At 38.3% G+C, this 27,724-nt stretch overlaps 1 protein-coding gene across 1 annotated transcript; it reads left to right on the top strand.

The window, feature by feature from the left end:
* Nucleotides 1–3,684: 3,684 nt before the first annotated feature.
* On the top strand, nucleotides 3,685–20,828 carry LOC140229022 (uncharacterized). Its single transcript, XM_072309285.1, has 14 exons — nucleotides 3,685–3,924; nucleotides 4,538–4,579; nucleotides 5,655–5,888; nucleotides 6,985–7,147; nucleotides 8,374–8,498; nucleotides 9,390–9,644; nucleotides 10,297–10,434; nucleotides 11,160–11,510; nucleotides 13,923–14,116; nucleotides 15,210–15,443; nucleotides 15,878–16,014; nucleotides 16,811–16,904; nucleotides 17,683–17,890; nucleotides 18,435–20,828. Exons 1-14 carry the CDS (start codon nucleotides 3,870–3,872, stop codon nucleotides 18,557–18,559), a joined length of 2,355 nt encoding a protein of 784 aa, XP_072165386.1. The 5' UTR covers nucleotides 3,685–3,869; the 3' UTR covers nucleotides 18,560–20,828.
* Nucleotides 20,829–27,724: the final 6,896 nt, after the last annotated feature.

Raw genomic sequence — 27,724 nt, 5'->3', positions numbered from 1 at the left:
GTAATAAGAGGGAAAGTTGATTTTGCCCCTCTGAGTTATTTGATAAGAAATTGAAGTGATATCTAGAGCATGATGGTTGATGAGAGTGTCCTGACACGCAGGAAAGGTATAATTGATGGCAGGTAGTAAATGGGGAAATTTACAGGAAATGTTGCAACTAGGCATTGTTCACATCTACATTGTGAATGTACTGTGGGATATAGCAGATTTCTGCTCCTCCCTTCCCCCATGAAGCAGTGCATATTTCAATTCTTTAGATGACATCTGAATCCATGGATTTTGCAAATGCAACCAAAGAATGCTGCTGTGACTATTATCCACATTAGATTGTGTTTTTGTCATGTAACCAGCCATGTTGCAAGTAATCATTTAACAAATTTGGACCAGAGTCAACCTTGATGTATCAATTCAACTTGCACATTGACTTGGAGTGCACAACATTGTTATATTTTAAGCCAACGCACTTCATATTACCCAATGACAGTTTAAAAAAAAAAAAAAAAAGTCTTCACTGTCACCCAATCACAGCCCAACATACATTGTTGTACTTCATTTTCAGCCAATCACACTGCAACGTGCATTACTATTCATCCAATCACAGTACAACAGATTTCACACTTTTTAATCCAGTCTATTGGTTTAAAGTGCAACTTACTTGTCTTCACCCAATCACAGCAGAGCATACATTGTACTTTGTTTTTTTTACCCCAGTCAAAGCAGGAAGAAACTTTATTTTTGTCAGTCTTTATAGCATTTTCAGAATGTCAGACATGCAGCTTCCTTCATATTCTTCCTGCTGTTAATTATTGCGCTAGCTTTTGCAGCATTTGTTACCATTCATCGCAAAGTCACGTAGTCAGTTTTCTGTTGACCCCTTCATTTAAAACATTCTGAAATTCCCATAAACTTTGCACATTACCCATCACATTGTGTGGGTTTAAGAGTATTATTTCATTGCCAGATGTTCTTCCACTCAACTTCTAGTTTAACTGAGCTTTTTGTCACTAAACCTCAATGTATGCCTGCTATTTTTTTTTATGTATTCAAATTATAGATACAACATACATGTATTTATGCATAAAAGTGGTGCAGTCCATGGAATGTAGTTAGTAGGTGTGTTCCTGGCATCTTAATGTTGACCCTTGTTCTGAACAAGTATTGAATGAATAGGCTTTACTGAATGTTTTATGCTAGTATAAAACTAATAGGTGATACCTGAAAAGAAAGGAAGATATATATATATATATGAGCAATAAAATATTCAAAGTGCTTCCTTTTGAAGAAATAATTATGTGTGGTTAGCGAGTCATTTGTATTATTGTATTGTGGGTGGTAAAATCATTTGTATAAAAGGAAAATAATTCATATTGAGGAGATTGGTGTTGGGATGGTATCCAGTCAGACTTATCTACACTGTGAAACTTTTTAGACCTCCCTTGACACATTCAAGATATAAGATTTTTGATTGTCTGATAATATACAGAAATTCGCCTTCCACTGGCAGAAAAAAAAAGAAAGAGAATAAGAGTATAAGTAGTATACTGACAAAACATTGTTCATGTGAATTATCCCAGTCACATATACATAAATTGGTAATACAAACTATATCTCTATGTATCTCTCTATATAAAATGTCTATCCAGAATGATATAGATCATTACATGAAGCCCAGTGTTTTAGACTAAATCACCCGGCTAAGTGACTCTTACAATCTCATTTACAACCATGTGCTGAGAATTACAAGTTGTGAATAAATGAATGAATGAATGAATGAATGAATGAATGAATGAATGAATGCATGAATGAATGAATGAATGAATGAAAGAATGAATGAACAAATGAATGACTGAACAGATGAATGAATGAATGAATGAACAAATTTGGATTGAATGAATGAATTTAAATTTATTATCCAGTGCAATATCATAATCATTGTACATGTGTGCAAATATCAGCAGTCACATGGAAAAAAAGCAAGGATAATAAGGAATAAGAAAATAGTATGAATGGTAGTCGAGTATGGCCCCTTGAAGTTCAGGCGATTACAAAATATTTTCTTATTTTTATTATTCTTTTTTTAACTATACTGTAATGTGTTACCAAAGTTACTGTTAGATAATTATCAATAAGATATTTTAGTTGCTAAAAATGGAAAATTATCAAATGAACAATTCATTACATGATGAAGCATTTCATACACAATATCTACTTTCAACAAAAACAAAGTATTGCATTTATAGGATAATCATATCAGGGCCGGCGGAGCGTTTTCAAAAGTGTGTGTGTGTGGGGGGGGGGGCACTTTCAGGTTTCATGAGCTAACAAGCAAAAGATAAAGGTCTTCAGCTCATCTTTCTCCTTACACTTCCGGGTTTCTTCAGCTGACAAGCCAAAAAAAAAAGGGGGGGGGGGTCTTCAGCGCAAAAGCATAACCTTACCGCGCTCACACTTCAAGATCTCTATCTATTTCTTTTTAGTGCACTTACGTACTTCCGGGTTAAAAAAAAAATGGGGTGGGGGCCCAAAGTGATGACACCTTATGTATTCCTTTGTATTGCACAAAAAGTGGGGGGACCCGGGTTAAAAAAAAATGGGGTGGGGGCCCAAAGTGATGACACCTTATGTATTCCTTTGTATTGCACAAAAAGTGGGGGGACCCGACTTTGCCCAATCACCCTTCATCGGCTAGCCATGAAAACAGAAGGTTCCTTGTGCGAAAAACACATTTGTGATCCTCAACCAATCATAGTTATTTCAGTGGGATCCATGTCATCATTCCATGATGGAGATTGCTGAATGATTTGTATGTAAATGATATTTGTATGATTTTGTGTGTGATTTGATAATTAATTATGATGTGATGTGTTTGTCGTGGTATCTGCGTGAGCACACGTGTTTTCGATGGAATGTTTCCTTATGCAATGTATACATTCATCGTGTGGGGTTATGTACTCATATTTCTGGATCTTAATCGCCCAAATGTTTAATGATGTAGCCAAGAATTGTTGTAGGAGAAAGATACATTATTTCCATCTCATCGGACAAAGTGTCACAAGCTGAGAAGGGGGCAGAAAGGGTGCAGAAAGGGGTCAGATGGGATAGCAGCGAAGGGTCTTTGCCTATCCTTTAAAACTTCAAATCGTCATCTTGGTTGTCTCGAAAGCCAAAGTCGTTAGGATTTGAAAATTTTGAGAGCTTTTGTCTGACCAGCGCTCAAGTCAACACTTCGCTTCAACAGTTCGGGACCTACAACAGTCTGTCCAAGAGTGTGTGCACTTTAACTGAATGATTGAAGTAGACCGAGCTTGAAAGATAAACTCGTTTAACTGTTAATTTCTGGAGCAAAGTAAAGAAGAGGAATGGCAGGTAAAGACTTCAAAATATCCAATGTATTCTCTTTTCTCCATGACTTCACAGGCATATTATAAGATAGATTTGCGCCTTATAGCAAAATGTAATATCCGCAAATTAGAGTAAAATGATGGACAGCAAGGTTATATCGCTTTTTTTCTTTTTTCTTTTTTTTTAGGGAATGAAGTTCCCGTCACCACTGCACATGCGGAGAAATAACTATCAGACGGATTCGCTTTTATTGTTGTTGTCTATCCGTGTGCGCTGTTGATGAGAACAAAAAGTGACAAATCGAGTTCTCCTCTTCACACGCACGCAAACTCGTCACACTGTCAACACCGCTTGGCGGGAAACCGTCTCTGCGGTGCTTTCGTCACTTCCCGCTGTTTTGTTTAAGAGGTCAACAAATCAGAAGAAACGATCTCAATATTTTTGTTAGGGTTTTGGCGACGAGAGAACATTATTATTTTCCCCCGCGAAGGGATCGAACGCGAGACAATTCACTGACAGCCACCAACATGAGGTGTAGTTTGGTAGGATTTTTCCTTGGTTTAGCCCTGTCGTCTGCCCTGGGTAAGTAGTGTTCTGAGCCCGAGTGGGGCTTTTAATATTCCTACATTCATTTCCATTTTAGAATTTTCTTGTATCAATACGTTTTCCTGGCACCAAATAATTGTGGAACAGCGTATTGAATGGGAAAGTGTTTCTAATTTTATGACATAGTTATTATGACATTTCGGGAATGGTTTTAATATCTCTTATTTTTGTTCACCTAGTTTTAGTTCAATAGTTCTGATATATTTCATGTGAATTGCTATATCAGACTTCTTTTATGTTGTCAAATCTGGAAGCGGTCTGTGTGGAATCTGGTATCGTTGGAATTCAATCTTTGCTGTGATAGAAATAAGTAAATATCTTTCGGGAGATTTGATGTATTTGCTTTGATTCGATTTGTCATCAGCTGATTATTCAATTAAAAAAAGATAAATGACACATCAACGGAAAATTCTTGTGTTCTTTGTATATAGTTTATACTCACTATAAACAGCATCAATTGTGTATGATTAGTAATGGTGGGGGATCTGACAGGTGATACGGTTTTAGCTGAAGTCCAGAACGCGGGGTCATTGGATATAGGCTGGAATCAAAGATTCTGCTTCATATTTTTCCTTCTACTCGCTCGCAGGTTACCAAGCTACCACCAATGATGGAATACCAATGATTGCAGGTAAATACTGTATGATATTGCAGGCACCATATTTGCCATCAAGATACCTGATTATCTCAAATTCATTACCCAATAACCTCATGATGCAATTATGTCCAACAGGTGTGGGCTATTATATATTGTATGCAGCATCCATGAGCTGAATCGTTAGAAGTTCATGATTGCCAAAATGGTAACGCGAATAGTATAAATTGTGAATGATAGCATGGTAATGTGAGGATTATGATATTACCAATGGATATAATTAACTGATACGGACGGCAACATACGGTAATGTCAGGATTGTGCACGATGGCCAAGTATTATGACGGACAGTTATATGAACAGTGCCATGATTGCGAGAATCAAGATAATAGGATTATGTAATAATCAATTTGTGTGAATATCTAATTGAACAACTATAATTGACTTTATACTGCCAGGGAAATCTGACGTCGAAGCAAAAGCAAATAATATTTGTGATATCTATGATTTGGCAATTTCTTCCTTGTCTGTGCTTGTCTTTCTTTCAATCAGACTGAGAAAAAAAAACGCTACATAAGATGCAACATCCGTGCTTAAATACATCTATACGTCACGTCATATTCACATATTGTAGTCCAGGAATTATGCAAATTGTGATTACGTTAACGTACGCGTTTCATACAGCGCACGCCAACAACTAAAGAAGTAATTCAATAATGACCGCACGGTGCAATGTACGCCTTTTTGCTCTTGTTTTTATTTAGTCCTTGGACTAAATCTAACCTATGGACGTGATTTAAAGTGCCTTTTTTGATTTGGCCCATGGCAATGCAATGTGACCCAGTTGTCATTTAGGATTCATCCTCGTCGGCACAGTTTACCAATAACGGTAGTAATGATGATGGTCATGATGATGATAGCAGTGATGATAGTAATGATAATGTTAATAATAATGATGATGATAATAATAATACTAATAATAATAATAATAATAACAATAATAATAATAATAACAAAAGCGATATTGCTAACAACAATGCTAACAACAATGCTAATAATGAATCTCTATCATTCACTCCGTGATCGTCGCTCCACCACCTCGCCGTCGAAGACGAGTTCCTGCTCGTGACCGACTACAACCTGCGAGGCGTCTTCGCTTCCAACTTCCGCGACTTCGACTTCGTGCGGCTCCCGCTGCCCGACGTGGGCAACATACTGTGCTCCACCTTCGATACCGTCCATCGCCTCGTGTTCTGGACACAAAGGGGCACACCGTCGGGAAGTATCCACCGAGCGCACCCCGATGGCTCGGATCCCGCAACCATCGCCTCCACGGGCCTCGATTGTAAGAAGATCTGTCTCTATTATCTTTTCTTTCTTTTTTTAGCGTCAAAGACAAAAAAAAGTCCGTTACATTGTGTAGGCAATGTAATGGGAATAGAATGTGTCATTTCTTGTAATAGCCATGTGTACATGGCGAGCAACTCAGTGGCTCAATGCTAACCACAATATGAGAAACATGAATACATCGTATTTTGTGCTTCTATGTATACAATATCATGAAAATTATTGTATAATGTTTGTGTCTGTTTTCTTAGGGATATATTTATTCATTCATTTTATTCATCGATTCATTTATTTGTTTATATACATTCATAATTTTATATATGTGAAATGAAGGCTTATCAGAAGACAAAATGTTGCCTTTTTGATGTTGGTACAAAGACCCCCCCCCCCCCCCCACAAAAAAAGGAAACAAAAAGATGAGGTCAAATTATGGCAACTATAATAATAGTCTATAGACCTACTGGAGATTATCACAGGATCAAACATCAATGAGAGAATTCTGGACAATAATGTAGCAACCCACTGTACAAATCATATCGGCTGGAGTAGTTGAAAACTGTAAATTTTCAGATGATTTGTTGTTTTTTATTTTCCATGTATCTGTGGGTTTTTTTTTTCAAGCACAATTTTCACTTGAATTCGAATAAGCAGAAGAATCGCAATCTCTTAAACATGTGCGTATATTCATGAAGTCCTCAACTACAAACTTTGGATGAGTGAAATCCATATATTCCTCTTAGAGTTACGGATATTTAGTGTTATATTCATATCTATTTACGTTGCTATGGTACTTTTTCTTGATTACAGAAGTAGATTACAAGTGTTTGCATGATATATCATCATGTATCATGAGAGATCTATACTTAAAGCTTATAATTCCAAGAAAAAGTAATCGGATAATCCTTTTTTTCTCGCAATTTCTGAGCGTTTAACGTTCGAATGTCGAGATTGAAAGAGAAAAAAAAAGTAGTACGTGGTAATGGTATAGTCATGACAAGAGCTTTACTCTTTGCGTAGTTCAATTACGAAGTAGTGATGATTGAGTACAGAGGGCTTTTCTTTTTTCTTTCTTTTTTTGTGTCAAATTTTACTAGGGCCGTTCGGGGTGGCAGTGGACCCGGAGAAGAAACTGGTCTACTGGTCCGATACGGCCACGGACAAGCTGGAGCGAGCCAACTACGACGGGTCGGACAGAATCGTCCTCCTGCGTCAGCCAAGGAAGCATCCGTTTGGAATTGTGATGGACTTCGAGAGACGGTGAGGGCGTAGTTTACAATTAGATGTCAACATTTTGAGAGTGGGGTGCTCTTATGTATGAACATGCACAGTTGAATGAAAATGGTTAAAATATTGCTTATACTTTACTGTATAAAAAAATTGGTCCGATTTGAATGTCCGTTTGGTCATCTATATATTGTAATGTGCCAATGAATTATACATAATTATTGATAGGTAATGATGAGAAATATTGTGGAAAACCTATTGATCTCCAGTTAAATATCTGGATTTTACAGAGAGATCAGTGGGAGAACCGTAATCCTTCCATTTAGGGAACGAGATTGTCTCAAAAGGATGACATAAATCGAAATGAAAGCGCGTGTTTTCATTATCATAAATTCGTGATTGTCATGTTGATACAGTTCACAAAATATTAGAACGAATTAGACGAATTACTGCTATTGATTATCACATAATTCATCAAACCTGATAAATATCAAAGTATGAATTTGTTAAGTCGAAGTATGAACATGAATTTAGATACTTCGTGATTCATAAGATAGACTATTTTTGTCATGATAAATCATATGTAATGTATGCAAATCAATAGTCATGATCAATCGTGCTTTCTTTTGCCTTAGTAGATTAGTTTAGATATCAATGTCATGATCAATGTATGATCGTGGACACAGTCCCATACTAGTGAGGAGTATCGTTAGTCAAGGCCCTTTACTACAATAATGACGAGACACGGTCCCTCGTATGTTGTTGTTGTCGTTGTTGTTGTTTTATTCGTATTTTGGGCTTCTTCTTTTTTTTCTTTTTTTTTTTTTGAGTAAGTATAACTGTGATTCCAGAATCAGGACTCTGGATGAAAGGCAGTGTGTCAGGAAAATACACTCGTCTTGTACTGGCGTTTAAACCCGTTCGAGTTCTGGAATGTTCTCTCTGATTTTGCACGGGACCCATGGTGTTCCCGGTGGTAATGGGTTAAACATTCAAAGGCTTTGACGTTTGACTTCAATTTGTGAAAATAGCGACCATATTTGAAGCTTTGAATCCAGGCACAAACAACCAAGCGTGACTTGAATTCCTATCAATCAGAAACCATTGATGCTTGGTTTCCTTTATTCAAACACAGTTATCATCAATCTTTAACGTCATACAAGGGTAAGGTGCTAACGGTGCATAAATTATATACAAACATACATACATACACACATACATATATACTAACATACTATTGCATACTATTGCATCTGCAGGATGATGTACTGGGCTGATGAGCAGCACATTAGAAAAATGAGCATGGATGACACCACTAGACAGCCGGAAATTCTGGTCCATCGAACAAGTGGCCGAATACGTGGTCTGGCCATGAATGAAGATGGTAAGTTAATATTCTGCATGAACTGCCCTTAAAGGAGAGTTCCGGACCAGTTGAGAGTTAATTAGCCTAATTAGGAAGAGTAATATTTCAAAGTGAAAATTTGATCAAAGTATGACTAAAATTCAGAAAGTTATGAAATTGTGTAAAGTTTCGCAAATTTTTAGTAAACAGTAGGGCCTACTCTCGAACAGTCAATATGAATATACATATCAGTGAGTTTCATGATGTCATTGACTCACAACTTTGCCGTTTAGTTCGTACACAAAATTTCCTGTTTTCTGTTTGTTCGTTTGTTTATTTTTTGGCAGACGAATTATGCCCTAGTCTAATCCTAATGTATCTAACTGATCGTTATTTATAAAGTTATTCAGCAAAGAATAACAATTACCTTTTACTTTTCATAGCAGAAAAAATAATATTTTGTCAGTTTTTTGTTTAGATGATCGATGGAAAAGTGTGACGTGATAACATCATCTGCTCACTTTGCAAACTATTTTGCAAATAAGTGAGACTTCGCAATTTCATAACTTCCCTTCCACTCCACCCAAGAACTTTCCCAGTGTTTTACCCCCGCTTTGAAAGGGGTTATAGAAGGGAGCTGGGAAGGGCGGCTGAGGCGTGACCCTTAAGCCTACGCCTAGGATGGATCACCCCCACCCCATCATTTAAGAGTGGCATGTTAAGATACAAGAATATCATTAAAGATATATCTATTATATGAAAGTAAAGATATATTCTGCGGACCCTGTGGAATATATGAAATGAAAATTCCCTGAGAAGTTAAATACTGTCCCTGAATACTGTTTTCGGGAAGTTACTTTCTTCGACTGGGTTTAAGGGTGCAACGTGAGTTACTGACCGGAGTAACGCGAAGTTTCTCTGTCCTTTCAGGTAGCCGATTGTACTGGGGCCACGCCGTTCGGGACCAAGTGGAATCGGTAAGCCTCCCGTCGGGCGAAGATCGCCAACTCCTCCTCACAATGGACAAACTGGTTGGTATGACGGTGTATAAGCATGACGTCATCATCACCAATTACGTGGAAAATAAGCTCATCTTTTTGAACGAGAAGACACTGAGACATCGATCCGTCGGCGCAGGGATGTTCGACGAGCCGTATGACACGAAAGCCATTTTCACGAGGCATGGTAAAGTGGTTTGGTTTGCGTTGTTTTGTTTTGTTTAGTTTAGTTTAGTTTTGTTTTGTTTTATCATAATGCCTGTTATTGTGTGGTTGAAGTTTTCGATGTCGGCGGGCTCCCGAAAAAAACACGCCATCCAGTTTTTGCAAAAGAAACATGAAGTTACAATAATGTCCAAACTATTCCTTTGTTGTATAAAATGACTTAAAACAATACAGGCATCCCTTCCTTTATTGGAGCTCGATGCTGGGCCTACAGATGTGTTATGAGTGGATACCATGGTATATTAACAGACCAGTTTCCTAAGATATTTAGCTTTCATGTATACGCACTAAAACCTTTTACCTTTCCTGGCAACCCAAAAGTTTGCCCGAGACTTGCCCGTCAAAGCAACAATTAATGTTGTTGGTTAATTGTTCCACATGCTTATGATTCACTAAGAAAGACAGTATGTAAGAACAAAAGCAGACAAACGAGATTCGTTGATTAATAATTGTTCCATGCAGAAACAATAAATGAAATGAAATGAAATAGAGAACAACACAAAAACACCTCGGAGAACCCTTCTGTGGATCGGATCGAAGCATGCGCAGGCTGGTAGACTCTTTTTACAGCCGCCTTGATAGTTCTTGTTCTATCTCCTAATAATCGTTCCCAGACCCGACGAACTGGAGCTGCAGCTTTGATGATCGCGGTTACGACCTATGCGGCTGGAGTCAATCCTACCACGACAGCTTTGACTGGACCAGGTTATCGTTAACCCAGGATGAACAGTGGACAAACAGATCTGCACCAGGCAAGGCTACTGGCAAGAAATCTTGAGAGAGGGCGCTGTCCAGTCCATTACATAATAAAAATTACAACACTCTTGATGATGATGTTTATAATGCAAGTGCAATGTTAGTAAAAAAATTACAATAATTATTGATAATGATCATATCGATTATAGTTATGATAAAGACAATGGATTTCAATTCATTTTGCTTCACTTTTGTTCCACATGCTGATTCACAAAGAGAGACAGTATGTAAGAACAAAAGCAGACAAACGAGATTTGTTGATTAATTGTTCCATGCACAAACAATAAATGAAATGAAATGAAATGAAATGAAATGAAATGAAATGAAATGAAATGAAATAGAGAACAACCACTAAAATACCTCAGAGAATTGTTATAAAATCCATAAATGTTTGCAGGGGTTTTCTAAGGCTGATTCCAAGCTATAAAGTGTAATGATAATATTATGATAATGATGATGATAATAATAATAATAATAATAATATACCGCCCATTCAGTAAAAGAAAGGCTCAATAGTTCTATCAGTGTTTGTACCGCTCCTTCTGTCAGCCTTGTCAATAGTATTTACAGTGTTACCAGGTGCCCACATCAGTGCTGGAAACCTAGCATGTAGTCTGCAGGAAAATCAGCTACCAGTCAACAACAACAACAAAATTCATGCGTTTGACTCATGTATTTTCCCTGCTTTTCTGTTTTCTTTACATCCCATCCATGTTCGCAGAGCCCCATGCGATGTTTGTTTTTAGCCAAGATCGGTCGGTCGGAGACAAGACAGAGCTGATCAGCCCGTTTACCTACGTCGGAGGCGTCGCCCGCCTCCAGTTCGAATACCTACTCTTCAGTAGCTCTCCGTTGGCGACCCTGCAGTTGAGCTTCCACCAAAGCTCTGGAAGCTCTTCAATTCTCTGGTCGGGGATCGGCAGCGGGGAATATGGTTGGCAAGAAGCGGTCGTTGACGTCCACGGACCGATGGAAGGACATTTCCATTTCAGTGGGGTCATCGGGACACCGGAGTCAGAGATCATGGGTGTGGATACCGTGCGTTTCATCTCCGTCAGTCAACAACCAAGTGGTAAGAGTGGCGCACTCTATAGCTCCCTTTCTACACAGTCTTCATCATACCAACTTATAGGAAGTATGAGATAAACAAAGATTAGTTACTGCTGGCGTTATGACTGTTCAGTGGACGTTGCCACGAACAGGTTAAAGGGATGCAGTTAACAAAATAGCTAATGTGGGAACCGAGGACACGTCTAATTTTGGGGCATAGTACAAGGTCGGAAGATAGAACACAAAATATATCTTTTCAGAAGGCTATTTCAGAGGTCTAGTTTTAAAGATGTTGCTAAGAAACAAGAAGTGACAGGCATTCTGATTGCTTCGTTAGGGAATCCATAAAAGAGGAATTTAGAGGCTGCAGCAACTCCGTCCCTCATCAAAGTGAGAAAAAAAAAAAGATATCTTACCAAGGAAGAGAACATTCGGATTGTCCGAAGAGAACATTGATTATCCGAAAGAAGAGAACAATTGGATTATCCGAAGGAAGTGAACATTTGGATTATCCGAACTAACCAGACGGATGATGGGTGCTCGATACCACGACACGAAGACAAGCCCGAATGCCAAGTAGGCTTAGAATTTCTCTAGGATAATTCGTTTCTTATTACTTTATCTAACTTTTAGCAATGCATGATAATAATGAGTTTCACTTGCGTATACACTATTCTTTAACCTACTACGCCCGGGAAATCGTCTCAAGAGCATCGATGTTATCGTCAATATCCAGTTCAATGTGTTATCCGATATCAAACTATATGTATGTATGTTATATAATTATGTGTGTGTGTGTGTGCATATATCGATCTGCACACACACACACACACACACACACACACACACACAAACACAAACACATAGTCGCTGGGGCGACAAGACCTCGAATCTACAAAATGTCAAATGTTCAGGAGAGCAAAAAAAACAACAACACTAAAACAAACAAAAACAAAAACAAAACAAAACAAAAACATGGCAGCCAAAGTACTTCACCAAATTGGGTAGCATTTCCTTTGACATGCCGTGCTATGTGGCTTCACTTTTGGGGTCAGACAGCTTGGATTTGGACAAGACATCACTTAACTGATTATCTGACCGTTAATCAAAAAAGTCATTTTCACCAAAATTTGAGATACAAGGTTTTTTCACCCCAGCGACGCCGCCCGGTCCGCCACTACCGTGATCACTCTATAGACCTAAATATATTATGTGAATCCGGTGTCAAATCTCACATGCAGCAGAGACAATGATGACAAATCTAACACGCAAATTTGTAAACTTTGTGTTATTATTATAGGTTTTCCCGGCCAATGTCGCACTTTTGTCAGTCCATTTGATAGAAGGTTCATTCAATTTAGCAAAACCCCTCGTTATCGCACAGTCTGTCTTTCGAAATTGCGACTTGTGCGTTCAATTTAGCATTTCGATCAATGACATTTGCACATGAGGCTTTCGAATTCGTAAAAAGGGCAATCAATTTGGCTGGCACCCTACGTTCTTTCAAATTCGCCACCACTCGCCGAAAAGGGTATTTGAGTCATTCAATTTCGCGAATGGGCAGTCAAATTCCAAACATTTTCATTCAAATTAACGTCATGTTATTTCTGTTAAGATAGGTGAGAATTTTTAAACGTGTATTTCTATGTTTTAAAGCGCTTTGTTAAGCTCTATGTTAAAGCACTTTTCATTCACACATGTCATCATAGGCCTACCTGTACCAATTAAATACAGATTAACTTCATCTTCTTACAGTCATGACAGCACAAGTTGAATACAGACGTATATCTCAAGAAGACAGAGAAAGACTAATAGGAACATTTAAAGATCATCACCTTGACTTCCTAGAATTGGCCGACATACTCGGAATAAAGCGCTCAACGGCCAGATAAGTTGTGACCACAATATGTACTATCTTCGGACTGGGGGACTCAATGAGCACATTGAAAGAAGAAAAAAAAATTGTTGCAAAAATCTCTAAAATGAATACGAAAATATGAAATGTAATGATGCTTACAAAACAATAGCTACGTTTTAACAAGAAAAAAAAAAAGAAGAAAGAACCAAAGCATAAACATGTGTGCTAAATTGACTGCAAAAGACTATTAAATTGGATGCCCAAAAATGAATTCGAATGAACGAGCGCAGCATATGCGTGATCATGATTATGAGCATATCGTTCTAAATTGAATGAACGAATTACGAAATGGTACTTGTTTTACGAATTTCAATTGAAAAAGTGTTAATTAGAATGAGGTTAATGGTAATTTGAATGCTCCAAAATGAATTTGAATGAAGAGATTATTGAAATACCGAACATGTCTCCTACGCTAAATTTTGCTAAACTGAATAAAGCACTAAGGAATTGGATTGACAAAAGTGCGAAATTGGCCGGGAAAACCTATATTATTTTGTATGAATTGTGTCGTGTCAGCTGTAGAGACAGTCACTCCTGTCGTCAGACTGACATGTGAGGGCAGCATGACGGTGCTCCTGGAGAAACGCACCTACGGAGTGTCATCCCCGAACCAAATAAGATTCGTCAATTCCAGTTGCTATGGTTACGACTACGACAACGACTTCTTCGCCATCTCGACAGCTTTCGACTCCTGTAGGACAACCCGGAAGGTAAGAGTCAACAACAGTGGCAAACATCATTTTATTTTTGGGCAAACTGTTCATGACAAACTGAAGGCCTCGCAATTATGCTCACTTACATTCAATTCAAAGTACAGGTTTTTCCCGCCCTTTTCGTCATCAATTCATTCAATCGAAGTGAGCAAATGCTCGTCTCAGGTTTGAAACGCTGTCATTTAGTTCCGTATTTTGCCACCTCTTTTCATCAATTGCAATTCAGATTAGTCGGCCTCAGGAGCTGAGTACGAGAAAGCAACGTCAGTTTCCCCCACTGGTATTCATTTTCGTTTTTTGTTTGTTCATTTCCATCTGAGAAGATGGCTGGATAGCCCATATTCAGCTACGTTTAGCTGTTCTTCCATGGGGTCCAGATGGATGTGAGTTGCGGGACCACTTGACCGGGTTAAACACCCTGCTCTTTGCGATGAATGAATGAAGCGGGATCTTTTACGTGCATGAGTTGTTACTCTCTCACACACGGGACCTCCATTTCATGTCCTATCCGAGGGACAGAGTGTTTTGCCTCTTGCTAGAGGGGACGGTATGCTTACACACAGCATTGCTCAGTCCAGACTCGGGTTCGAACCCGGGCCGCGTGATCGTGAGGCAGACGCGCGACCGACTGAGCCAACTCACCGCCCTTTATTCAAAATCGTCTCCTAGACAGCACCATACAGTAATGCTGTAGTTATTGATTGAAATCAAATAATTCCTTATTGTTCATTCATCACTTTTGTTCGTCCTTTTAATCATTTACATTTTCCGTTCTCAGAGCTCACACACTTATCCACACCTATTCACTCGACCGACACACAGAAATGGTTAAATATCTGGTTTATCCTCCATAAAGGTCCATGTAGCATTTGATGAATTTGAATGACAAAACGATGAATTTGTTTGAAACAATGACGATTTCGATCTCAGCATTCCTAGCTCACTGAGAAACAGAGACGAATCTCGGTGACAGTTGTCAAATTTGAATGTTTAATTTTTTTATATCAAATTCACAAAAAAGCGATTATGAATGACAAGTTAACGAAATCATACCCACATAAGCTCCTCTCTTTCTCCATGCTGCTTCCAGGAAGACGGCGAAAATTTCTACTTCTCCAATGTCATCGAGGGTCTCGTCTCCTCCGTGCCCGAAGTAACGGTGAACTGCACAGTGAGCCGCCGGAGCTACGTGCACACCTCGTTCCGTATCCATTCGACAGTGAGTGTGGTGTCCGAGGCTGCGGGTAACTTTACCATCTCCCTCAGTCGATACGATGGGTCGTCTTTCTCTGCCGCCCTCAACGAATCGAGTGATGCACCTCAGGTGGGTTCCGCCTCAAAAGGAGGCTCACCATCAGAACTGCTATAAATGTTGTCACTCTTCAAGACGACATTTTGAGAACAACTTTAAATAGGGATGGGAGAGTAAAATTCAGTTGTCGAATATGAAGTACCAGTCTATGGGGATCAAGATTATACGGGGCTTAGAAATACACTTTTAGTACTTAATCACATTTGTATCAAAGAACAGCCCATTTAGGCATCTACGGTGTCAAAATGGAATCCACTGGTAATGACAACAATGTCGGATCATGCTTCGCTATATCATCCTACGCAGAGTAACATTGACGAGAAGAGTTATAAAGAGAAGATTAATAGGTTTTCAATCAATTAAACATATACATAGTGATATGATAGTGACTATAACAACATTGAGGCATTTATCCACTTTTGTTGTTGTTGTCTTATTCTGTTTAGATCGAAGAAGGACAAACGGTGTTTCTTGGAACCAGCATCGCTTCTGTCAACTCGCTGTCCATCGTCAACGAGCGGTGCTGGAGGACGCCCTCTGCCGACCCCGCTGACACACTAAACACGGACCTTGTTGTTGGCGGGTTGGTATTATACATTGTTGATATCATGATAACGCCGTCAAAACAGTGCTTTCCCTGTTTCTGAATTCTGTTCACATATTTCAAAAAATGGCAGACTAGACATAATATGATATACCATTCGTGTGGTGTCATTTTACTTATGGCTCATGTCATTTTTGTTTCTTTTCTTTATGATTTTGTGCAATTCTGGGGCCCGTTGCATAAAACTTACCGTTGAATTTCAATGGTAACTACCGTCAAAATTAGGTGTCACAGCCAATCAGTATCAAGGTTTATAAAATTTACCGCTAATTTGAAGACTTACCGCTAAAAAGGAGCGGTAAGTCCAGCGGTAAGGGTTTTATGCAACAGGGCCCTGTACTCCATATTCAAGTGAGATAATAGACTTCCGTAGATAACGTGAAATCAGACGACAGAATGGTCGAAGTTTCATCAAATCGGACCTTTGATTAGAAAGTCACGTAATCTTAAGAGTTTCCCATGTTTTCATGATGTATTGATGTGTCGTGCTCCGATCAAATTTATCATTGTTATCTTGTTGTAACATAAAATCAATAACTTTATGAGGGAACGAGGTTGACATTGCAAAGGCTAGAGAAAGAGTATACAAGTCATGCACAAAACATAAAGCAAATAAAAAAAAATCTTAAATAATTTCCAGCTACGTGTGGTACAAGCAAATTGCCAGGTTCCTTTTCCCCTTCTTCTTTATATGTGCGACTCCTATTTTTCTTTTATGATATGATTAAGGGGAATCGATGATGATTAACTGAATTGGATCCATGTTTTTTTACAGGGAACCAGCAGCTGAGGATGTCTCAGTGTTCTCAACGAACACGGCAACCATACAAGGCTTCTCCTTCGAGGCTGACAAATTTGTGAATGAACTTGTAAGTGGTGAAAAGTTCGAATCGAGATTGATTCAATTGAATCAAAACCTAAATCCCTCTGCAACGAAACACGATCATGCGAGAATAAGAAAAGGCAAGATGTTAAACCTATGAGGAATATGACTTACAATTAATATGATCAGATAATTTTTTTTTTTTTTTGGGGGGGGGAGGGCGGGGGCTTGTTTGTTTGTTTGCGTGTTTGTTTCTGGATCCTCAGTAGACATAATGCAGAATGCAAACGGTCATGTGATTGCCAGGGATACAATATGCTTTGAAACAAATGTCAAAAAATGTTTAACTAGATGAATGGATATACTAAACATACAACAGGGCTACAGCTTAAACAGACACGGACCAGTCATTCAAGAGGGCGCTGTTATTTTTATAGCGTGATGATTGCTCCCATCTTCATCACGAAGATCGACGATGTATTACTAATTAACTGCCAATCAAAGTAGATTGCAGGTTTTTTAAAGCGTGCGCTCTGTTACGTACAGTTTTGATAGTCTGTCAGAATTCACTGTACGCCGAACCAGCCAGCAATAACGGCCGAATCAAGAGACGAACTGAGATTAACATTATTTCTGTCATTTTTCGACATGCATGCTCACCGTACGCATCGGTTTTTGTTCGGACGTTGGGAACATGACAAAATGCGTAAGCGTCGAAATTATTCTCTCTTGAATACCGGGTCTTTGAGGTGGGTACTGCTCTTTGCACAAAATGGGTTAACTTCACATATCCATTATTGTTATGTGTTTGATGACTTTTCCAGACCTACATTCACTGCAACGTTCTGGTCTGCGACCAAACGGATTCGCAGAACTCTTGTGACGTGGCGGACACCATAGTTCAGAGTTCTCGCCAAAGACGAGCTTCTCGCGGAGCGCGAGAGGACTCCGCAAGAGGGCTGATCGTGTCTCGCGGGCCTTACTACTTCAACCACAGAGGGGATGATTCAAGCGCTTTTAATCGGGCGCAGGGTAAGTGATGGCGTGGGTTGCCCTCCATAGCACGAGTTACTTCTAAGTAACAATAACATAAAGAAAGGTTTGGAAACAAACAAATAAGTTACGTCATTATTTATAAAGTTGTAAGAAGTTTGCAAATTCATCATCCCAATGTCATCCTTCCACAATAATAATGACAGAGATAATGACGACGATTGGAAATAATAATTTCTTTCTTTTTTCTTTTATTTCTCATTACATCTGGGTTTTTTTTTTTATATTTATCACCATCTTCGTCATTCACTCGTCCGTCCATTCTGCATTCTGGTCCGTTTCTGTTTCTTTGACATTTTTTTCTCCTAAATTTGTCTTGTCCATGTAGGCTACTTTTGTATTTTTGTATTGTAATCTTAATTTTACCTCTTCTCCTTTCCCTTCCTTCGCCCTCTCCTCTTTCTCCTCAATTTGTTCTCTCTTCTTCTTCTTCTTTCATCATCTCTTTCTTCTTTTCTCTTCTACGTTCCCCTTCTTCTCCAAACCCACTTCCTCATCCCCTTCTTCATTGTCTATATCCCAGGGATGTCATTGAGCACGTCGGCTGTGGCAGCCGTCGCGACCGTCATCTCCGTGATGGTAGTCAGCATCATCCTCCTAGTGGTGGCCGTCATCGCCATGGCTCGGCGCCTGAAGGAACGTCCCTAAAGAGACACACAGGACATGAGAGTCAGTGGTTCAAGCAATATAGGAGAACCGCGACAGCATGCGTATGTTAGGGGCAAAGAATTATATCATTGTTGGGGGACAATGTCCCAGAATTGAGTGAGCATTGGCGACGAGGTTTTTAAAAAATACTTTCTTCTATATCTATGTGTTTTGTATCAATCAGTTTTGCGTGCATTTCATCGTGATTTGGACAGCTTACATGGTATATACAGATGCAGGGGAATTAAACCTTTACATAAATACGTCGAATAATGCACAGTTTAATATTCATAGATCAGCCCCAACAACAAAATAGAATTTTGTTGGTCCAGTGGTACCCAAATCATCTTAATGCACGTGGATTTATGCACTCTTTGAACAGGCAGAGAATGTTTGGTTTAGTTTGGTTTACTTCTCCCACGTGTTTCAATTATAGCGTGTAGCCGTTGATTGGTTTATGGTAGGGGACATACTAAGCTCAATCAAACAATCACTGAACACCGTGTTTCACAATGTAAAGTATATAATGACAGTCGGAGAACATACAGACTGGTTATGATTTAAATGAGCAAAGCTTAATGGTAACACCTGGCAAGAAAAAAGCAACAGAAGATAAAAGGAAAAGTTAAGTTTAACTAACTGTTACTAACACTTAAAACACGGAACAAGTTTAGCATAATATCTGCTTTAGACATACAATAGTCAGACTTCTTTGGATCTATTTTTCGTACTTTCTGAAGTTCAACTGATGATACGCAAATCAAAAAGGACAAGCTAAAACTAGCAATAGAACCTACCCTTCTGATGTATATAGAGATAAAACTGTAATTTATGCAATTTGTATTAACGTTCGATTTCATATTAGCCGTTCATCCCCTATAGCCAGCTTTCTAAGGAATCCCTGTACTCGTCATGCATTTTATAGAATTTAAAAAAAAATATGTAAGAATATTTACGAAGTTACAGGAGAGGACAAAACATAAACAAATACACATTTTGATATGAAAAACTACCGACTTCAAAGGAGAAGAAAAGTTCAGAAAAATGTTTTGAAATATGCTTCTTCTTCTTCTTCTTCTTCTTCTTCTTCTGTGTTACTGTCCAACACCCCTAAGTAGGAGCCAACCGGACAGGGGGTGCGCTGATGTTGATAGAGCGGAGAGAGAAAAGCTTAGAAACTAGTTGCTTTGCTCTTGACTTGGATTTTAAAAAAATAGTATCAAAATAATCGATTCATTTTCAATGTTGTAAGTGAAGGAAATGTCTGTGTCTGGATACAAGTCATTGTATAACTCTTGCTTTCAATGAAATATCGCTTTATGTGATTTTGATGTGTCTTTGAAGATATGGCGAGAGTAGCTGTTTTATTACATGTATCGTCTTGCAAGAAAGGAATGCTGCAGTGTTGTTTTTGTTTTACATTCGTTGTTTTCCCCGAGAACTTACACAGAGAAAGTAAGAGAAGGTCTGAAATAATACAAGATATATTTTGTGAATTATTTTGGCATGTGATGTCGTTACTCTAGATCCATCACTACACGACAAATATGACAAACACGACACACGATTTTCTGTGCACACCACACAGGACCCTGAATTATTGAGTGAAATTCTCCGTGGATATATATCTATAAATGTTACAACGAAGTCTTAGAGTCATCACGGTGAAAGAGCTCTTTTATTTGCAATGGATAGCCAACGGTCTCCTCATCTTAATCTTTACACTCGACTTTGATACTGGGACCTATTCTCAAAAGCTTGCTTTTCAGTAGGTTTCATCATATTTCTTTAGCATTTATTCCGCGACTCCAACTTTCATGGATTGACCACTTTGTTCGCTATTATGTTTGCAATATTAAGTTATGCTTCCTAGCTGGATATCATGTATTATTTCATTTTGTTATATTCTATTTTGATGTATTTTTTCCACAGAAAAATATGAGAATAAATTGAAATAAAAATTCTATAGTCTTTTGTCTTAATTGTTGTTGACGAAATGTAATTGGTCAACAAAGGATCCTTACTCCGAAAGATTTCAGTCTCATAGTGACATATACATGTAGGGCCTGCTGATAGTGGAGAGACCCACAGTCAAAAAGCAGTGCTTTTTGGGGAGCTCTCCATTTTCACAGAATATTATGATTTCATTCGATAGAATAATTAAGAATAATTGTTTGAAAATCGATTCATATGACTTTCATCGTGCTGAGCGTAATGATGAATCCTTTTGTATCTACAAGAAATAAAACTTGAATTGTATTGAACTGAATTGAACTGACTGGAATTGAGCTGAACTGAACTGATTGAATTGAAATGAACTGAAATGAATTAAATAGAACTGACGTGACTTAAATGAAAGTCACGTGCCATTCCTAACTCATGACACATGACATGCGACACAAGGCACTACACACTGGTGGTGATACCGCTGACAGTATTCTCGCAGATGCGCGTCGTTAGTGTCGTCATGCGCGTAGGTTTGTCGAGTCGCCGCGAGCCGTGTCATGTCGGCTATAAGTGTGATATGGGCTAATACTGCCAGAAGTAGTGTCTGTTCTCACGTTTTCTGCCTAATGTATCAAGCAGAGCCTATTGGTCAGTGGAGTTTCTAGGAAAATGAGATACCATGATAGTCAGAATATACATGTAGTTCTTACATGAACTGCTAGAGAACATTTGTGTAAAATGCGTAGTATCCGATAATATGCGTATTCTTTGTAATCATGATGAAGTTCATAATTGGCCCTCTAGATTTCGATAAAGTGATTTTAACCATCATTGCCAAGAAACGTTTGGTGTCTTGATCTGTTTAATGTATAATTGTGACTTTTGAAGTTTGATATAATTTCTCATAAGACTCTTCCATACAATATGACTTCAAGAATGGAAATTTATTCTTCCGTGCCTTGATTTTTTTTTTCATGCAGTTTACGATAAGCCTGAATCTCCGTCAACACCGCTTTATTAGGGCCCAATTTTATAACTGATGTTAGGATAGCAACTCTTGCTGGAATGACAACTTCCCATAGCAACATCCAGTGAGGAAGCTGGATTCTTGTTGTTACCATATCAATTGCCAATCCCGAATGAATTGCTATCATATAAACTTTTTTTTTTTTATGAAATGGGTTCCAGAAGATTGGATTAAACATCGATGAAACCAAATGAGAGTGCAATATGTCACTCATTATTGACACATTGTTACACGAGACAACTGAGACATTTACTTGCTGTATTATGTCGGTGAAATAATATAGAGCATTGCCTGTTTTTGAAAAACAAAAACAAAAGCCAACCAAACACAAACAAGCAAACGAAAACAATGCAGACCGAGACGGGGCGCCATTTCACTTCGAAGTACGCCTGCTACGAGATTTGCGCGTGGTTGTCGTATCTGCGCAAAATGAGCCGTGTCGTGGCGATTCTTAGCTCAACAGAAAAAGATAACATGGCAAAAATGTTTTTACCACTGCGCCACCTACGTCAAGGCGTGCCCATGCCCTTTCAATGTCTTGAATGTTTGAAAATTGTTGATGTTGTTATCGTCGATAGTGGACCAACAAAGGAGACTTGTCCAACCAAGGAGGTTTGCCTAGTACCTCCTTGGTCCAACGCGAAAAAGGTACTTTGTGTGTTGATGAACCAAGGAGGTACTAGCAAGCTTGCCTAGTACCTCCTTGGGTGAACAATATTTGCCAGAAGTGTCTAAATCGGTGATACATATAGCACTTGTTGTCGTTGAGCACAATGCTTGCTGTTCATAGTTCTACAAACAAATAAACCAGAACAAACAGAAAGAATGTTTCCCTAATACGACGAAACCACTGTTGACTGCTGGGCAAAGGAAATGGAGGTCAGTCTGTACAAAGACCAGTCGGGATCGATTTGAGAGTAAACAAGACTTGAAATCAACGAGGAGCCTGCACAGCGATGTCACTGGATTACAGAAGTAGTCGACAGGTTGCCTGTACGTACAATCTATGCATGCTAGCTGCCAATAAACTGCACACCAAGTTCAAACTAAATAATACTCGCTGCACTGCTCATTGCCGACCGGAGTACTCAACAAAGTAACACTTAACAATCATTCATACTCGTCGCCCTATGATTCGTTGAGTGTCTACGAGTATTTATATGTAGCGATTGCGTAGTGACGGACAAGAGTACGCGGGGACACGAATTATGCCTACCGGAATGATTCATTCATTCATTCATTCATTCATTCATTCATTCATTCATTCATTCATTCATTCATTCATTCATTCATTTGATTTAATTCATATCCATATCAAAACATAACATTTACAAAAATCAAAACACAATTGCCTTGGTAAAATTTACATATTTTGAATGGAGGGATCATAGAAAGCACACAAGAGGCTTGTTGGAAATGATCCCCTACAAACAATTGAATTGAATTGAACAATAAATCAGACAAATTCAATTGATAAAACAAAGGTGGAAGAGAGATTAATATAGAGATGAATGTAGTACTTTTTGAAAGAATTATTTCAGAACCCTGTCAAACCCGACATTGAATTTTGTTAGATTTTATTTTCTTCAACATTATTTCATACATGAATCAAATTTATTGTCGATAATATTATAGAATAAACGGATTACAATATACATCATTTGAAGAAAGAAAATGAATATGTACATTAATTCCATTGACAAGATATCCACTCAGTATCCAGACTTTAAGCAAGTTTCTACATTGGAAAGGAAGAACGAATGGCGTTCTTCACGCGGCATCTACCTTATTTTTATATCATTGCATGTTCGCCCTACGTAAGAAAAAAAAAACAAAAACCGCATACATATATGTGAATATATATGCATACATAGATTATGTACATCATATATACGTAATTTATTAACTTTGGGAGTCTTAATGTAATTGATTTGCCGGTACATGTGTCAAACATACACAGTCCTTGAATTAAACACTTTCGTACAAGAATGATATAGTTCAATATTTACAAATCAAGTCTCAAATAATTACTTCGTCACCATCTCACTGCGCATGTGATTGTGACAGTAGCTTTAGGGTGAAAATAAATATGTGAAACATTTTGATATTCAATAGCTTTCTGAAATTTGCCCGAGTGTTTTTTTTTTCTTACTTTATCATTTGTTTTTTTTTTTCCTTCGTTAACTTATACTATTTATGTACTTCAGAGTCATTATAAAACATGCTATACAGTAGACTCTAAATCTATACAGGTACCATAGGAATGGCGTTGGAGACTACAAAAACACAGAAAGACGTACGGATTAGACCAAAGTAAATATTCAGAGATGTGCATTTTAGCATCAGTCTCTCCTTAACTGATGTTATCGTTTTATTTTATTTTGTGTTGTTTTCGTCATCCGATTTGTTTGAATGGTGGGAAAAGACAGTGACGTTCCATTGACCCTGTATATTACACACACAGACTTTTCCCGCGCGCGCGCCCTGAATCGAGGGCAAAGCAAGAGATGTCAAACGGTGGTAACCCGGCGGTATACATCAAGGCGGAGAGGTGACCTCTGTAACGGCAGGTCAAATTAATCGCATCTCGATTTTCTTTCCCCCGTGCGACCCTGTTCTTGTTTCTCGCTTTTATTCCGATCACTCTCGTTTTTTCCTTCTATGATAACCTATTTCTTCTCTTCCCTCCACCTGCCTATCTTTTCTCTCACTATTTATTTCCTGTGCGATTTCTTCCCTTGCTTCTTTTCATTTACCAATTTTGCTCGCCACACTAACTCAATCCACTCAATACTCGGTCATTCTGTCTCCTTGCCTGTTTATCTTGCCAATATTTTGCCAGTCAGGATTTTCCTTTTCTTTTTTTTTTTCAGTATTAGTTGGTTGCATTTGCATTCATAATAATTAAAAGAAACTGTCATTTTTCTCTCTTCTGCCTGTCTTTGATTGACCACCCCCTTCTTTTCATGTTCGTTCTCATCTAATTCCTGATCTTTCTTTTACCCCTATCTCTTTTCCTTTCGTGCCGAGCCGTTTTATCAGGTCTTTCCTTCTTTCTTTTCCACTCATATTTTTTTATTCCTATCCGAGTCAAACTAGCTGTATAACCACAAGCCTTGTTTGCTGAACGCTGAGCTGTCCGAAACAGGTAAAAACCTAGATGTAGACATTTATTACACACACGTCAGAAATATCTCGCGAACTAGTTACTTCGCCCGAATGGCAGTGAGGAAGGAAGTGGGGATAATTTCGCTCGCATCGTAACCGGAGTCCATTTTTGTGTATCCCTTAATTGAGATAGTTGACAAGATATTTGCTGTGATCTGACCACCGATATCCGTTCCCATATCATGCTCAATTTAAGATCTGGCGATTGTATATTTGCTTGTAAATAAAGAGCGAATATCCTCTGAACATACTTGCTCAGTCAAATTTTTTTCGTGTGAGATGCAGGGAGTGATGTGTCCCTACACATTCCCTGTGCGCTTGTAGCATGGTGGCCTTGTAGCTTGAAACACACACTGCCCGAGGCCTACGTAGGCACACCTTATTTGGACATGCAAAGGCTCGCCGCCGAGCCACGACGGCGGCAACAGCGCAAAAGATCAAAGGGAAATCACGCCCCGCCCACTCGATAGCTGAGTGGCCACGCCTCCCAATATCTGTCCACAGAGAGAATCAAATAGGGGGGCTGGAAAGAGAATTCGTACAAGCAGAAAAATCGGTATATAGTAGCAGGTCCGTCGAACAGGTGAATAAAGAGGTCCATGCAATGAAAGTCACTTCTCAAATAAAATGCCAGTAACAACAATAAACCAACAATAACCGACAGAGCAGACCAAATGGCTGGCTACCTCTTCCACAATCACTATACCACCAGGAGAGTTCAGTAAGTGTGATCAAAGTAACGAGTCAGGTATTAGCGGCATGTCGACAATTAACTTATTATTATCGCACTTTAATGACTGTTTGCACGTATTGGCCCAGCGTAGACCAACTCGGGGGTTTAATGGTAGGGCAGACTTGGCCGATTCACCTGTGTGATAGCTTGTAATCCTCAGATTCGACTACATCACGAGGTATGCAGTGGTCTTTGGAAATATCAACATACGGGTGGGGAAGCCAAATCTTCAAAGGGAGGGAGGGGAGAACAGAGAACCTCATCACCCCTGCCACCCCAACCCCAAATATACAATCACTATGTTGAGAATGTTAAAGGGATGGTACAGTATCGGTTGAGATGGGGTTTGAGTTTTCCAACGGTTTTTTTGTTTGTTTATTTGTTTTTTTTAAATGACCCTTTTTTAGATAATGAGAAATTCGTTATGAAATATGAAAGAGCATATATTATTTTAAGAAGAATTCAAATTTTATTTGATGAAAATTGGGTTTGAAATGGCTGAGATATCCAAAACAAAGCAATCCTAATAAAAGGTGGGTCACATATTTTATTACGATCTCTTTGTTTAGCTTTGTTTTATAATATATCAGCCATTTCAAAACCGATTTTCATCAAATAAACTGTGAATCCCTCTAAGAATCGTAGGCCTCTCAACATTTCATAAAGTGGTTTCTAAATATCTCGCAAAAAGTTAAAAGCTCAATTCTGACCTTCCCACCTCCCTGCTTCAACTAATACTATAGTATTCCTTCAAGCATCATGGGGACGGCAGGAGTCGACAACCCCCTTCCATCTCGGCCCTGGCTCCCACTCCCATCAGAAACTCGACACCGAAGACGGATGCGCACTGACACGGTGTCCGTTCAGCATCCCCATGGCTACAGGATGAGAGAATTCTATTACACTTCTGTACTATCATTAAAGCGGACGTAAAATTGATACTTACTTCGGCCAAGGAAGAGGTTATGTTTTTACCGCCGTTGACTTGTTGGTTTGTTTGTCTGTCTGTCTGTCTGTTTGCAAAATAACTCACAAACTTATGAATGAGTTTGGATGAAATTTTCCACAGAAAGTAGATCATAATGACACCACGAATGGATTATTAAATTTTAGTAGTGATCCGGATCACCGTCTGGATCAAGATCTTTTTAAAACCTTTTTCTATCATCGTGAAATTGGGTCATTTTCGGCATTTATGTGTATAGGACTCCACAATAAATGACCATCACTCCTTTGTGCACTATTATGGTTATAACCGCTAATTCATTCTCATAAAACAGGGTAAAAATCACAATAAATGCAAGGGTGGAAATTAGTTTTTTAGTGAAAGTCTGCGCCCTCCGAGTGCTTTTCTAGATCGTCGGTTTATTTGTGTGCTTGTTCTTGTTCACCGTGTTATAAAGCGATGATCAGAGAAGAGTAAGAATAGAAAGACATTAATGAATGGCTAAATTGATAAATAAAAAAATGATAAAGTACATAAACATATAAATAGAAATACCACTGTGTAGAATAAATCATATATAGATAGATATATAGAGGACGAACAGACGGATTGTTATCACTTAAAGACAGATGATAATGTGTAACCGATCTTTGATAACAACAGAACTTCCGTACAGTATGGGAATCGAATACATGTGCGATGTTTTACATTTCTGCCTTGAACCGTAGAGAGGGAATGAAAATAATGAACAGAGTGAATGATATTATGATAGAATTCAACTTCAGTGGTATCTCTCATCTCTCAAAGCAAATGTATCAATTATACATTATAGACATGCATTACAGAGAAGCTAGTATACGCTCTTGTGTATAACAGGTCTATTAGCTGGCTTCTGCTTTATTTATTTATTTATTTATTTATTTATTTATTTATTTATGTATTTATTTATTTATTCAATTATGTATTTACTTGTTTAGTTATTTATTTGTTAGTTTTGTTTCAGTATAACTCAGCGACTATTTTTTTCTCTACACATGTAAGATCACAAAAAAAAAACACACGAAGATACATAAAATAGAAAGAATATATTATATATATATATATATATATATATATATATATATGACTAAATGCAGCACCATGCAGGAATGTATCATCGTATCACACCATTTTCCCTTCATTCCTGTCCACTGACTTTATTTTTCGGTTTTTTACCTCGATATTTTGAATATTTACATGTAATTTTTGCTTTCGAAATCAACAATTGCATATTGCATTTAGCAGTCTTCCCGTTTGCAGTAAGACAAGACTAAGATAATGAATTAATATTCGAAAATCGTGAAC

This window comes from Diadema setosum, chromosome 5 (assembly GCF_964275005.1).
Source record: "Diadema setosum chromosome 5, eeDiaSeto1, whole genome shotgun sequence".
NCBI lineage: Eukaryota > Metazoa > Echinodermata > Echinoidea > Diadematoida > Diadematidae > Diadema > Diadema setosum.
This window is presented reverse-complemented; position numbering and strand designations above follow the sequence as displayed.

Bases quoted from the DNA above. Each gene is read 5' to 3' on its own strand.
- LOC140229022 (XM_072309285.1), top strand. From the start codon at position 3,870: ATGAGGTGTAGTTTGGTAGGATTTTTCCTTGGTTTAGCCCTGTCGTCT. The intron at 11,511-13,922 runs GTAAGAGTGGCG...GTGTCGTGTCAG, and splicing joins CGTCAGTCAACAACCAAGTG to CTGTAGAGACAGTCACTCCT. The intron at 16,015-16,810 runs GTTGGTATTATA...GTTTTTTTACAG, and splicing joins ACGGACCTTGTTGTTGGCGG to GGAACCAGCAGCTGAGGATG.